The sequence below is a fragment of the Anarrhichthys ocellatus genome, unplaced genomic scaffold (genome assembly GCF_004355925.1).
Source record: "Anarrhichthys ocellatus isolate YVR2014 unplaced genomic scaffold, GSC_Weel_1.0 scaffold13, whole genome shotgun sequence".
Classification (NCBI taxonomy): domain Eukaryota; kingdom Metazoa; phylum Chordata; class Actinopteri; order Perciformes; family Anarhichadidae; genus Anarrhichthys; species Anarrhichthys ocellatus.
Window position 1 is genome coordinate 1,611,976 of NW_022280043.1, and position 15,528 is coordinate 1,627,503.

Genomic DNA, 15,528 nt, shown 5'->3' on the forward strand with positions numbered 1-15,528 from the left:
TGTGATTTTGGTCTTATCACATTCTTGCCTTGCCTACTCTAAAATGGATAATATTATTTGGTTACACCAGAATATACATTACAGATGAAGCTGAGCAAATGATCATATTGACCTGTTCACTGTATCCGCCTGACGTTAGATGTCAAATGGCATTGGAATTTCTGCTGAAAAAAGGTAAAAATGTTGAACAAACTTATCTATATAAACATATATATACATATATAAACTTATATATTATCCAAATGTATTTTGAAAATTGTCCACTTTAGAGAAGAGGATAAGAGTTTTTAAAGAAGCTTGTCCAGGTTGAGGGTCCCTCAAATACAGTATTTAATGTTACACATACCTACAAATATATATATGTTTATCTTCTACGGCTACAGATTATTTGGGAGGTCATGCGGGGGTTCTCACTCGATTCCTTAAAATAAATGACAGGATGTTCATGAGTCCTGTTATTCAGTTGTTAACTGAAGCAGAAAATGATTCATCCCATACTTAGTTGGTATTGTACCTCACACCTATGTCAACATAAAGCAGGACCTGCAAAACTGTGCCAAGTTCTGCCTTAATCTGCTTTAGAGGAAGCAAATAGTTTTTTTTCAAAGTCGTTGCTGTTGAGCTTCAAGGTTTTTGATTGGTTGTGTTTTTGTCTGTCTGGGTACATAAAAGGATGTAATGTAAAACATTATACATGCATCGCAGCAGGTAAGCACTGCTCAATCTGAGATTATTTATTTGGCTGGTTGGTGAAATTAATCAATTTATATAATTCAAATAATGTAACTAAAACAAAAATGTCTCTTTCAGCCATGGGCACCCTGTTGCTGTTTTGTGCTTTGGGGGCTTTACTCAGCTGTAAGTCATTTTACTTATTTGTTTTCTTTTGGCAGGATCCACTTGAATGCTGCTCATTTTTATTTCAATGTGATATAACTTTGCTTATCTTCTTTCCAATTTGTCACAGCTGATTTTAAGCTGTTTTAAACTGAACAAACACAGTAGTAGTGATGTCAATTTCAAAACTCAGGAAAACCTTTCTTTATCTAACAAAAGCCTGCCTACCATTAACAACTCTTAAATCCGACTGAACGTGGCTTAGCCCAATTAATCAATCACAGCAGCATTTCTCAAAACTTAGCCAAGTGATAGCTCAATTTGAAGCAATTTATCCAAGTTGTCAACCCCATCAGTTGAGAGCATTGTTGTGCGCCCAAACCAGGTGCTTGTGTGTATGAAGCAGAATGTTAAAAAGGTGAAGAATTCAAGAGAGCAGCACATAAAGGATAGCCATCTAAATTGAAATTTGCTTTTGTTGGGAATAGCATTTACCTTCAGCTGCTATTGAGTTGGAACTATTATACTGAATGGGTGAAACAGGAGTGTAATCTAAATCCCCCAGGCCCTGGCTGAGCCCAGAAAAAAATCTTTTCACAGCAAAGGCACAGATATTGATAATATTTCCATTATGCAATTATATTGTCTGTGCAAGTGACTTATTGAGTGCTGTTGAGAAGCAGTCAAGTGACTATTCCTCAGCCTAAATCTCTCACAATAGTTATCGAGGGAAAAGCAATCCGTCCTTCATAGAATAGCATTCATCCTCGCTTTTTAACTTTGAAATGAAGGTATTTTTAGTCACATTCAGTTTGATGTCATATTGTTTCTTTGTAATGTGTATGCGATCCAAGAAGTCTCAAGCCAAGTTTTGTATTTCCAGTATGTGAATCCCTTTGATTGCCTTGGCACAAATTGTCTCTTTCATTTCTTAATTTTTTGACATGTTTTCTTCACACACAAGATTTGTGAAGAGCAATTTTCTGGCAAACTTCTTCATTTTAAGTGACTTGAAAAGAAGTCTTCTTTTGACATGTGTTTTTCTGCATGTTTCCTTGCTCTTCCTCCCGTCTGTCAGGTCCATCTAACGCTGGATGGGCAGGGAGAGAGTTCGCCCTGTCATTCATGCAGAATTATGCTCCACACTACGCCACTCCTCGCTATCAGTTATACATCACCGCTGTTCAGGCCAATGCTAAAGTGACAGTGCATGTGCCTCCCTTAAACTTCAAGCAAGAGAAAATTCTTAACGCTGGAGAAAGGGTCACCATCAGTCTCCCTGCTGGTGTTGAGGTGTACGGCAGCCAGAAGTCTCCCAACACGGTGCGTATTGAAGCCTCAGCAGATGTGACTGTAACCTCTTTCAACTTCAAGCTGTACACAGCAGACACCTCTGTGGTGTATCCGGTCACTGAATGGGGTACAGAATATTTCATCTTCACACCTGCTGGGACCCCCTATGGCTCCTACAAAGAGTTCTCTGTCACAAATGGAAAAGAGAGCAACAAAGTGGAGGTTTTCCCGAGCGGCTCCATCAAGTTCCAGGGTCGTGTCTATGGGAGTGGCAGCAAAATGGTGATAGATCTCCAGCCGTATGAGAGTGTCCAGCTCCAGAGCATTTATGAACTCTCTGGCACCAGAGTTGCCTCCCAGCACCCTGTTGCTGTTGTCACGGGTCACACTTGCACCTGGCGGTTCGCCAAATGTAACCACGTATATGAGCAGCTGCTGCCAGTTAGCAGGTGGGGGTCCAGCTTCATCGTGCCTCCCCTGACCTTCCAGAAGAGATTTGACAGCGTCTTCCTCCAGGCCTCCCAGCCCACAAGGGTCACTGTCCAACACGGCAACCGTGAAGATGTTTTGACTTTGACCCGGGGGCAAATATCGGAGGTCCGCTACCACAATCCTGAAACACTGTCCATTCAGGCTGATCATGGCATCCAGGTTCTCATGCTCTTCAATGGTGTCACACAGAACTGGATTCAATTCTACGACCCTTTCTTGATGACCATCCTGCCCACAGATCGCTTCTGCCCCTCTTACTCACTGGAGGCTCTGGACGGCTTTGAAAACAAGGCCCTGATTGTGGTAGAGACCAGTGCGATGGCAGAGCTGCGTATTGATGGTACAAACCTGCCCCGTAATGTCCAGTGGCAAAAGGTGACCGGGACAGATTTCTCTTGGGCGGAGATGTCCTACAAACAAAACCCTGGCAACAATAGACACACTGTGTCCAGCTCTGGTTCCCGCTTTGCTCTCTACAGTATAGGAGTCAGCCAGATGAATGGTTATGGTTCCCTGGGACAATGTATACAGCCAGGTAAGGTGCACATACTATAGCTGTTTAGGGAAAAAAGACAATTAAACATTAAAAGAAAATTTTATAATATACAATATTCATTGGAGAGATAAATCTTTTACATTACACATCAATTAACAGTAATGATGTGGACATAAATTATATATTATCTATGGTTTTCCAGGAAGTGGATCTTTGTCCTGCAGCAGTACCACCTGCAGTGCCAATGAGGTGTGTGAAGTGAAGGGTGGGTATCCCTCCTGTGTCCCCAAGGTAGCGGAAAGTAAGCCAGGTACCTGCTGGGCCATGGGAGATCCCCACTACCGCACCTTTGACGGGCGAAACTTTAACTTCATGGGTACCTGCACATACGTTATTGCTAAAAACTGTGGGAAGGATGATCATCTTCCAGCCTTTGAAGTCCTCGCCCAAAATGAGAACAGAGGCAGCCTCAGCGTCTCGTATGTTGCTGTGGTCACAGTGAAGGTGTATGGCACCACTATCACAGTAGTTCGGTCTGAGACAGGTCGTGTAAGGGTAAGGCTTCCTATTTGTTCATACGATATTAGATTGGTATTCTTTCAAAGATGCATATTTTATATATCTTGAATTCAATCTATGATTATTAGCTTTAATTATTTCTTAATAATAATAATAATAATAATTCTTAGAATCTATTCATTTAAATTGATGCATTTTAATTCCTAACACTGACTGTAATAGCTTAATATATTTTTCATTGTCTTATGTGCAGATTGACAACAGTCTCTGGAGTTTGCCTGTAACCTTGAACAACGACAAACTGACTATGTTTCAGAGCGGTCGCTCTGTGGTCATTGAGACTGATTTTGGCCTGACTGTCCGTTATGACTGGGAACACTATCTTGTGGTCACTTTGTCCGCGAGTTACGCTGGTAAGACTTGTGGTCTCTGTGGCAACTTCAATGATGATCCCAATGATGATTTCGCCACACCCTCCGGCACTCAGACAGAGGGGGCTGTGGCCTTTGGGAGCAGCTGGAAGGTGCCAGGGCTGGTGGGAGATGCTCTGTGCAGAGATGAGTGTGTGGGTGGGTGTGAGCGCTGTGAACACAGCCAGATGAAGATGTGGGAGGGTGACTTGTTTTGTGGGCTCATCACACTTGTAATAAATGGGCCATTTAGAAAATGTCATGCCGTCATTGACCCGCAAGCATACCTGGAGAACTGTAAATACGATGTATGCATGGGAGATGGCCTCCGACATTTCCTCTGCAGGGCGCTAGAGGCTTATACTGAAGCCTGCCAGATTGCTGGGATCCAGGTTCAAGATTGGAGGAAGGTGGCAAGATGTCGTAAGTAATATCTAAAATAATCCTTAAATGAACATACTGGGTTTTTTTTTGCTTGTTGTACCTGGCATTCATCACGTTTCATACTCTGTCTTCTCGCTAAAGCTGCTAAATGTCCAGCCAATAGCCACTATGAGCTCTGTGGCAATGCCTGTCCTGCCACCTGTTCTGACCCTAATGCTCCCTCCAAATGCAAACGCCCCTGTGTGCAGACCTGCACCTGTAATGCAGGTTTTGTTTTGAGCGGAGGTCAGTGTGTGCCTGCTGCTAAGTGTGGTTGTACCTACGAGGGTCGAAACATTCCTGCTGGGGAGTCATTCTGGGCTGACCAGGGCTGTCGGCGAAGGTGTACATGTGTTGCTGGAAGCAGACGCGTGGAGTGCCAGGATAAAGGCTGCGGGGCAGGGCAGCAGTGCCAGGTGGTTGAGGGTATTAGAAAGTGCCAGGCAGTCTCCCACAGCACCTGTCAGGCCACAGGTGACCCCCATTACGTGACCTTTGACAAGAAGAAGTTTAACTTCCAGGGCACGTGTGTGTACCAACTGGTTGCACTCTGCTCAAAGGACCCAGAGTTGGTGCCCTTTGAAGTGCTGGTGCAGAATGATCACCGGGGCAGCAAGGTGGTCTCCTACACCAAGTTAGTGGAGATCAAGGTGCACACCCTCAGCATTGTCATTACAAAGACACACAAGGGCCTGATTATGGTAAGAACTATACTATAATGTAACCTTTCCTGTGAGGCACTTTAATATTCAGTCTCTGTATGTAAATACAATTGTGTGTTCTTTTCCAGGTGAATAATGAGCTGGTCAACTTGCCCATCAAACTGGATGGAGGACGGGTGTCTGTGTATAAGAGTGGCTGGTCCGCTGTGGTCGACACAGACTTCGGCCTCAAAGTATCCTTCAACTGGGAAAGCGCGGTGTACGTAACATTGCCAAGCAACTACATGGGAGCCGTTTGTGGCCTCTGTGGCAACTACAACGGCAAACCCCAGGATGACCTGATTCCAAAAAAAGGTGAAAAATCCATCTCACCAGTAGATTTTGGTGCGAGCTGGCGAGTGGCAGAGATCCCAGGGTGTGTCGAAGGCTGTAAAGGGGTGTGTCCTGATTGTGACATTACCCAGAAGGTTAAATATGAAAAAGAAGATTTCTGCGGCATGTTGAAAGACCCCAAAGGGCCGTTCCGTGACTGCCATGCCAAGGTGGACCCAGCTGGCTACTTTGAAGACTGTGTTTATGATGTATGCTTGTATAAAGGCAGAAAGGATGTTCTGTGTCAGGCTATTACATCATACACATCTGCCTGCCAAACTGTGGGGGCCAAGGTGTACAGCTGGAGGACCAGTCAGTTTTGTGGTGAGACATGCATTCATTTCAATGAAATCATTTACAAAAGAAAATCATTTACAGAGAAGTTTCTCTACTGCTCCTGTTTCTGTGTATACATCAATGTGCGTTGGTTTTGAATCAGTGCCTTTGTAATCTGTACTCATTCATATTGTCTTTTACATCCCCTGTGTACAGCGGTGAAATGTTCAGTCCACAGCCACTATGAAGTTTGTGCAACCGGCTGTCCTGCCTCTTGCCAGAGTCTGACCCCTCCTCAAGGTTGCCAAGCTCTGTGCGAGGAGGACTGTTCCTGTGATGAGGGGTACATCCTCAGTGGAGACCACTGTGTTCCCTTCTCACAGTGCGGCTGCGTCTACAATGACCGCTACTACCGCATTGGCCAAGTGTTTTATCCCAGTGGGCAGTGTCAGGAGGAGTGCAAGTGCTTACAAGATGACGAGGTAATGGATTCTGAAAGGACAATTTGAAAAATCGTGATTTTTGATCAGTGTGAACTTACTGAGTGGAAATTAATTTGTTGGATGTTTAATACACTTCTCTTGTTTCTTAACTGTCTTTCTCAGGTTGAGTGCAAGAAGTTCACATGTGGCCCCAATGAGAAGTGTAAAGTGGAGAACGGCGTCCAAAAATGCCATCCTATTGGTAAGGGTGTGTGCCATGCCTCTGGTGACCCCCATTATCGCTCTTTTGATGGGCGAACATTTGATTTCCAGGGCACCTGTACCTACACACTCTCCAAGAGCTGTGGGCTGGAAGGCACCCACCTGGTGGCCTTTTCTGTTCACGTGGAGAACGTGCAGTGGAACAAGATGATGAACAACAAAGTAGTGGCCGTCACCAAGCTGGTTGCTGTGGAGGTCTACGGCTTCACTCTCATCATGAGAAACGACATGCGTGGAGTCCTGGTGAGCAACAACACTTGGGCTTCATTTGAACCAAGCTTCATATTTGGAATACAGTGAAACACATTGCTTGTATCATTCAGTAGCAGATGGTTGCGAGATGTGAAACTAGCTTAGAATAAATATTTCAACATCAGTTATTCTTTTCTTTAAATAGGACTTGTGCTTTTTCTTTTAGGTAAATGGAGTGTTTAACCAACTCCCTGTGAATCTTAAAGATGGAGCAGTGCTGGTCTATCAAGAAGGCCGGCATTATGTAATTGCAACAGATTTTGGGCTGCTTGTCACTTATGACCTGGTTTATCATGTGACCGTCACAGTACCTGGTAATTACCGTGGTAAGGTCTGTGGGCTGTGTGGCAACTTCAACGGTGACAAGAAAGATGACTTCCAAATGCCCAACCGTCAGCTCTCCAACAACGTGAATGTGTTTGGAAAGTCATGGAAGGTCACCATCCCTAATGTGGTGTGTGAGAATGGCTGTCAAGGGAATAACTGTCCTATATGTGAACCAGCTCGCAAGGCTGTGTTTTCAAAGTCCACTTACTGCGGCATTGCTACGGCACCCAATGGTCCTTTTGCCGCCTGCCATAGTAAACTGGACCCACAGCCGTACTTTGCTGACTGTGTGTTTGATGTGTGTGCCTCCGACGGCGATGGGAAGGTGCTGTGTAACAGCATAGCAGCCTATGCCTTAAACTGTCACATGGCAGGAGTGGACGTCAAAAACTGGAGGACGGCGTCATTCTGTCGTAAGTGACAAAGAGGAATTCACTTTTTTGGGGTTTTCATCCAAATCAACCTCTTATTTTCATCTGCCATACTGAATTAATACTGTATTTATTACATACATGCACACTTCTCTAATCCATGTTTTCCCTGGCTTGTGATAATTTATTGCAGCCATGAAATGCCCGGCCAACAGTCACTATGAGGTGTGTACAGACGCCTGCTCTGCATCCTGCGCAGGCCTCGCAGAGATTGCACAGTGCTCCCCGAGCTGCGTAGAGGGCTGTGAATGTGATGATGGTTTCTTATTCAATGGACATGGCTGTGTTCGAGAGACTGAGTGTGGCTGCTATGACAATGGGAGAACGTACAAGGTACACTTCAACGCCGCTGTCTGTACAAAAAAAGCCATTCCATATACACTAATGTACAAATTATAGCTTTTTTAATGTCAAAGTGGCTCAAGCAGATACCCATAGTACCATTCATGCTGACATGGCAATTAAGTTGAGTTTGCTTTTTCTATAGTGTTGGACATGAGCAAGTCTGATCGTAGATATGTGCACTGAGGATTTCTCCTGAGACTTAATTAGCAGATTGTCTAAATTTGTAGGGAGGTTGATAAGAATGAAATACTCCACTATAACCTCATTTTCTTCTGTCTATTATTTCCCCCTGTGTAATAAACCTGCTATATGTCCCCAGCCTGGTGAAGTGGCGTATGAGGAAGACTGTAACACAAAGTGCACCTGCAATCCAGAGACGGGCCTCGTATGTGAGAAACATTCCTGCCCTAAAAGCACCAAATGTATGATCAAGAAAGGAATCCTGGCATGCTACAACACAGGCAAGACACAAATACTGTATTTGTATTAAGTCCTAACTTTAGTAAATAAATCTACAGTCAATTTTGAATGACTTTTGAGTTGGATTGCAATTTTCTATAAATTTCCCTTTCGTGTGTTTTTCTTGTGTAGATCCCTGCAAAGATGCCAAGTGTCGGGTCAAAGAGAAGTGCCGTGTTGAGAAGGGTGAAGCTCTCTGCGTCCCCGAGTACACAGGCAAATGCTGGGCCTGGGGTGACCCCCATTACCACACATTTGATGGTTACAACTTTAACTTCCAGGGCACCTGCAAGTATGTCATCTCTAAGACCTGCGGGAATCTGGATGGTCTAGTGCCGTTCTCAGTCACCGAGAGGAATGATAACCGGGGAAACACAGCAGTTTCTTATGTCAGGGAGGTAGATGTGTCTGTGTATGGGTACACCATCACCATCCGCAAGAACCAAATTGGTCGAGTCACGGTAGGATTTCTTGTCTGATGTGTTTGACTTTTAGTATTTCAGTGTTGACATTATTAATATTGTTCTTGTCCATTCCCTTTAGGTGGACGGGGAGCTGTTGAATCTTCCTGTGCGACTGGATGAGGGTGAAGGTGACGTGTCGGTGTTTCAGCGTGGTCACACTGCAGTGGTGGACACAACCTTTGGCCTGGTTGTCTCTTACGACTGGAACTGGGAGCTGGTCATCAAGCTGCCCAGCAGCTACTACGGCAGTGTCTGCGGTCTGTGTGGCAACTTCAACGGTAATGACCGTGATGAGCTTCAGAATCGAGCTGGCAAATCGGTCCCCTCAGTAATAGAGTGGGGCAAGAGCTGGCAAACGTCTGATCAGGACAAGGACCATCCTTGCTCGGACACATGTAAGAAAAACTGTCCTACCTGTGACGGTAACCAGCAAAAGCTCTATGAGACTGAGGAATTCTGTGGGGGCCTCGTAGCTAAGACCAATAATATGTTTAAGAAATGTCATGGAAAATTGGACCCCCAGGCCTTCATGAACAACTGTGTGTATGATATGTGTCTGAATAAGGGAGATAAAAAGATGTTGTGCCAGGCATTTGCCTCTTACAGTCAGCAGTGTCGTGAGGAAGGAATAGTAATCAAGGACTGGAGGAAAAAGTTTGGCTGCCGTGAGTATTTACGAGAATCTCATTGGTTCATCAAAAATCTCATTGGTTCATCAAAGATTTCATTTAAATATTTAAGTTGTTTTGTTTTGTTTTTATATGTATATCCAGCAATGAGCTGTCAGCGTCACAGCCACTATGAAGACTGTGCCTGCCCATGCCAGCCATCCTGCCCATTCCCTGAGCAAAAGAAGACCTGTAACGGTGCCTGTGTGGAGGCCTGTGTGTGTGATAAGGGTTACGTCCTCAGCGCTGGTGTCTGTGTACCTGCTAAAACGTGTGGCTGCTCCTATCAGGGGCGTTATTACAAGCCCGGTCAGCACTTTTGGGCTGACGAGGCTTGCGGTCGCCTATGTGAGTGTGATACGACCCTGGGCATGGTGACATGCCGCGAGGCTTCCTGCTCTGCCAAGGAGACGTGCGCCGTAGTGGATGGAGAGCGTACCTGCCAACCCATCAGTCACGCCACATGCACAGCCTCGGGTGACCCACACTACCGGAGTTTTGATGGTCGCAGGTATGACTTCCAGGGCACATGTGTATATCAGCTGGCGGGTCTGTGCTCGCAGCAGCCAGGGTTAGAGCCATTCAAGGTGACAGTGCAGAATGAGCACCGGGGAAGCAAAGCCGTGTCCTACACAAGGACTGTCAACTTTTCTATATATGGCCTCACCCTCACCATCAGCAGAGAATACCCCTCCAAGGTCCTGGTAAGTATGGATGTGGATGTATGGATAATGTGAAGCATATGGGTGATTTGATAAAAGATTAAATAAGTAATCTTGTTTTCATGTGGATTTTTGGAAAGAAGAGAAATGGGACCCAACATTTAGTTACAGTATTAAAAATAAACACGGGACAGATATTCTGAGTCTCATTCAAATGAGTGGATGATAATACCGTCTCTCATTGTGCTAATTCTGACATCGCTCATGCTCGTCTGCATATATATTTAATTGCATATTAAAATTTTGATCCGGGTAGGCTTAATTAAACTAAGATTTAATTGCACATTAGAATGGATTAGCAAGGACTGCAGAATTATTAAATCTATAATCTCCTAAAAATATTTCTCGCTTTCTGCTCCTCAGCTCAATGGACAGCTCGCTTCGCTACCACTGGATTACAATAATGAGCTGGTCGTGTTTCTCAGCGGCTGGACAGCCGTGGTGGAGACAGTTGCTGGTATCACCGTGACCTTTGACTGGCGTAGCACAGTGAGCATTGCTCTGCCCAGCAACTACCAGGGCGCAGTCTGCGGCCTGTGCGGCAACTACAATGGAAAAGCTCAGGATGATCTGACCATGCGGAACGGCCAGACTGCCACAAATGGAGCCAAGCTGGGGGAGAGCTGGCAGGTGGCCCTCGTACCAGGCTGCTCATCAGTCTGCCAGGGGGCATGGTGCCAGGCCTGTTCAGACTCCCAGAGGAAAGAGTACCAAGCGCAGAAGTACTGTGGTATTATCGCTGACAAGGCAGGGCCTTTCAGAGACTGTCACAGTCTTGTGGACCCTGTTCCTTACCTGGAGGACTGTGTGTATGATGCATGTCATTATAGTGGTCACCATGGATCAGTCTGCGATGCTGTGGGAGTCTATGTCTCTGCCTGTCAGAGCCAAGGAATCCCCATCGGCTCCTGGAGAACAGATATCTTCTGTCGTGAGTTTGAGATTGTGTTTTGATGTTTTTGTTTCATTTTTGTTTGATTTCAAATCTCTTATTTCAAAATATTTCTTCCATATTTTACCTTGTTCCTCTCTCCCCCTTCTCATCCTATCCCGCAGCAATGGTGTGCCCAGCTAACAGCCATTATACATTGTGTGCCACGGGCTGCCCAGCCACCTGTGCCAGCTTAACCACCATTGCCACCTGCCGCCGGGCCTGCACAGAGGCCTGCGAGTGTGACGAAGGCTACCTGCTGAGTGGGGATACCTGTGTGCTTGTGAGAGATTGTGGCTGCTCCTACGATGGCCACTACTACAGGAAAGGAGATGCCTTCTATCCCGAAAACGAGTGTGTGGAGCAATGCATCTGTGGAGAAAATGGTGCGGTGTCTTGCCAAAAGGCCAAGTGTCGTGCAGGGGAGACGTGTAAGCTTGTAAACGGAGTGAAAGGCTGCCACCCCGAGGGGCAAGGCAAGTGTGTGGCTTCTGGTGACCCTCACTACATTTCCTTTGATGGACGGAGGTTTGATTTCCAGGGTACTTGTGTCTATGTGTTGGCCAAGGTTTGTGATGATGACAATGGCCAGCTGACGCCATTCAGCGTAACTCAGGGGAATGAAAAGTATGGAAATGGAAAAGTGGCTGTGACCAAGTCAGTTTCAGTGGCTATCTATGGTTACGTTATTTACATCCAGCAGAAAGTGCCATGGAAAGTCATTGTGAGTTCAAAAACTTAATCCAAAACATGTTTGGCTACGCTTTTGCATCTTGATTTATTACCTCACAATGATTCTGTTCTCCTCCTCCTCTGTCTGTCAAGGTGGATGACGAACTTCTAAACCTTCCTCTGTCCCTCAACAATGGGCTCCTCAGAGTCACCCAGGAAGGGCGCAACATAATTGTCCGGACAGACTTTGGACTGACAGTCCTGTATGACACTGTCTATTACGTTGAGGTAATCGTTCCTTCTACATACCAGGGCAAGATGTGTGGTCTTTGCGGCAACTACAACAAGAAGGGTGGTGATGACTTCATGCTTCCCGGTGGCAGAAGAACGAACAGCGTGGATGAGTTCGGGAAGGCATGGGTGGTGGACTTGCCTGGCAATGTGTGTGGGGGCTGTGGAGGCCAGTGTCCGGTATGTGAGCAGGCCAAGGCCACCTTGTACAGAAAGGCCGACTCCTGTGGCATCATAAGTGCACCTAATGGGCCTTTCAAAGTCTGCCACAGTAAAATTGACCCAGCGGCATATGTGTCTCATTGCGTGTTTGATGTTTGTGCTCTGGGTGGCAACAAAGATACTCTGTGTAACAGTGTACAGGCCTACGCGTTGGCCTGCCAGAGCGAAGGTGTGAACATCCAGCCATGGAGGAGCAGCTCTTTCTGCCGTAAGTTACACACAACAGTAATTTAGCTCAAGAATTGTCCATATTTTTGATTATTTATATTTCAGGAGCACATACACAAAGTCTAACAAATGTCATCTTATCTTGTAGCTGCTTCCTGCCCTGCACACAGTCACTATGAGGTGTGTGCCGACACCTGTGGTGGGGCCTGTGCCAGCTTTCTTTTCCCACTTACTTGTTCTGAAAGCTGTTTTGAAGGGTGCCAATGTGATGACGGCTTTGTTTTCGATGGCATCCAATGTGTTCTCTTGGACAACTGTGGATGTGTGCACGATGGCAAATATCTTACGGTAAAAGATTTGACTTTGTTTTCATACATAGTAACTGTGCCACAGTTGACAGTTAACCATAAAACAAAATTTAAAAAAAGAATGCTTTCTGTTCTTGTCAAAGCATTCTAACATTAAAAGATATGTTGAACAATTTATTCACCAACCTTGAAGAAAAATGATTTTAAAGTTGTACACAATATATGTTTCCAGGTGGGCCAAGCACTTGTGGATAAAGCATGTACGTCCAAATGTATGTGCCAGGCCTTTGGGATGGTGAAGTGTGAGAAACTGTCATGTGCCAGTGGGAAGGTTTGTGGTGTAAGAGATGGAGTCCAAGGTTGCCACGTCAAACAGGGCCACTGCGGCGTCGGCCTAGACGGCCACCTCACCTCCTTTGACGGCGTGTCTGGAGCCATGGGAGCTCAAGGGGCGTTTGAAGTGGCGTCTCTGTGTGACGAGACCGCGGAGCTGTGGTTCCGTGTGGTTGTGGATGTCAGAGTCTGCAGTAAAGGTGCATCACCCACTGTTGCCACTGTGTATGTGTTCTTCAAGGAAACTGCCGTCACAGTGAACAGCCAACACATGATTTGGGTGAGAAGAGCCGGAAGGGATAATAGTAACATGCCAAAAGTAATCGTTTTGTTGTGGAAACTTTTACTTCAATTTGTTGGTGCCGCTTTTTCCCCGCTCTTCATGTCATCCAGGTAGATGGCAGGAAAATGTCCCTTCCCAGCAAAGTGACGAGTGAGATATCCGTCCAAATCTCAGAGAGGACTGTGATCATCGAGAGAGGATCCACCGTGCGGGTCACCTACTCTGTTTCACACGAGGTCACCGTCATTATTGACAGTAGCCTGTCCGGCAAAATGTGCGGCGCCTGTGGCAACTACAATAACAACCCGAAAGATGATATGAAGACTGCAGATGGGAAAATCACCACTGATGTGTCTGTGGTTGTTGGCTCCTGGAGCGCTGGGGACTTCTCTAGATGGTGAGTTTTTGAAAGCATTTCCTCTGTTTACATGTAATGGGTAAATATACATTGCTACATTTACTGCCATGATAATGATCTCCTTCACTACATGCTCTCATCACAATGTTCCCCAAGTCCTGATGTTAACTTTAATCGTTCTAATAGCGTAACGGCTTCGCCTCCTCGTCTACGCTTTTAACCTTCAATTCTAGTTAAAGTGGAAGTTGTAATCTTGAACTCTATCTTGCCCTTTATTATGCAAACAGCAAACTTAATTTGACCACTGAAATAATCAAGTACAGATCAGCGAGAGATGCCACGGTGCTATGACCATTCAACCGCTCATTCTCTTAACAGCAAGAACTAAACAAGGACTCCACAGAGCCCTTTTAAAGGAATGAGAGTGTGGTTTTTAATTGCATTTGGTCCAATTTAATTAAGAAATGCCAGAGAAACCCCTATGGTAATTACTGATTAAAAAGCAGGTGAGGCTGACAGGCATGGCCATCAAAAGCTACCATGCTTGCAATCCAATCACTGCTTGTCATCCAAGGACACTTAAGACTCATCTGGGTGCAATATTAATTTGAGCCCTCGTCTTTAGTTCTGTGTTCTAGCCTTAAGACAGTCCCTTAGAGAGTTGAGTTTGGTGCGTCCCCCTTCCTCACTTTATTCAACATAGTTGTCGTTTCGCAGCGATTTCTCATCACCAGACCCTAAAGAACACAAGAAAATGCCCCCAAGAATCAGAGCTGCTCCCGAGTGTTTGCATATGCCTTTAGAAATACGATTTTCAGAAGTGTTGCTTGTAATCTCTGTTGTGGCCGAGTGAACATGTCTTTACTTTGCTACTGTGTCCTTTGACTGCAATTTTTCTTTTTCTTTTCAGTGGCCTGTAGAGATGTTGGTTCTCCGTTGATAGAAAGCATCTGGCATGAACTGAGGTTGTTTCCTCTCAGAACCATGAACTGATGCTTCCTCGTGATTGAAACAGCCGTACAATGTGGCTCACATCCCCGCTTTTTACCCCCATTAAACAGGATGAGGAATGTTGTTCGGCTAACGTGTTCTTGTTTACAGACAGTCTTACTCATACTTCAATACTTCCTCTTGATTCGTGAAATGGTTTTGGTTGTTTACTGGCCATCTGGTCCTCTATTGTTCACTTTGGGGTGGTGGAAAAACTCTAGCTCATTCTTGACCAACATCTCCATCTAGTGGAGGAAATAGTAGCGTCTCTGAAATGTATTTTACAAAATGTGTGCTTCTTACCTTTCCAACTAATAAATACTTTTTCATTGCACTGCATGAGTTGTTTGTGATTCCCAGGCAATTTAGTTATATCAGACCTGTAGAGCACTGTCTGTATACCAGTCCAAATTAAAAAGCATGACTCTTACGGGTATGGGTAATAATGTGTGCGCAGCTTCTGCTGCATCCAGCACAGCTGGTGAGGGGAGCAATCCTGTGTAAACTTTACGTTTCAATAAAAAAGCTTTATGCACTAAAGGTCCTTGCTGTAGGAGTGGCAAATAATGTAGTACAACAACAAAACCCACAATGGACAACACCCTGGATATAGCAGTGTGAATTCACTAGATTGATACGGGACCTGCTGACACCAAAGTTTAATCCACCCAGCCATGCGTTTGCTGCTATAGAGGACGGGGGGGGGGTCTGGCAGTTTGGTGTGGGAGAGACCTTGGTTAGGCAGTTTTCATATAGCTGAGAGAGAACTTTATCTCACTGACGGACTGCGCCGACCGTGAGAGCGCACCAGTGTTTATGC

At 45.3% G+C, this 15,528-nt stretch overlaps 1 protein-coding gene across 1 annotated transcript; it reads left to right on the top strand.

Moving 5' to 3' along the window:
- The first annotated feature begins 494 nt into the window (after positions 1–494).
- fcgbp (Fc gamma binding protein) lies at positions 495–15,042 on the top strand. The gene is made up of 22 exons (XM_031852998.1): positions 495–708; positions 811–858; positions 1,916–3,157; positions 3,321–3,673; positions 3,891–4,470; positions 4,573–5,171; positions 5,261–5,828; positions 5,997–6,262; positions 6,386–6,727; positions 6,903–7,476; positions 7,628–7,827; positions 8,159–8,300; positions 8,431–8,759; positions 8,842–9,427; positions 9,536–10,134; positions 10,516–11,083; positions 11,209–11,807; positions 11,909–12,476; positions 12,585–12,784; positions 12,977–13,357; positions 13,471–13,757; positions 14,629–15,042. The coding sequence occupies exons 2-22, from the start codon at positions 813–815 to the stop codon at positions 14,636–14,638; spliced, it is 9,039 nt and encodes a 3,012-aa protein (XP_031708858.1). The 5' UTR covers positions 495–708; positions 811–812; the 3' UTR covers positions 14,639–15,042.
- Positions 15,043–15,528: the final 486 nt, after the last annotated feature.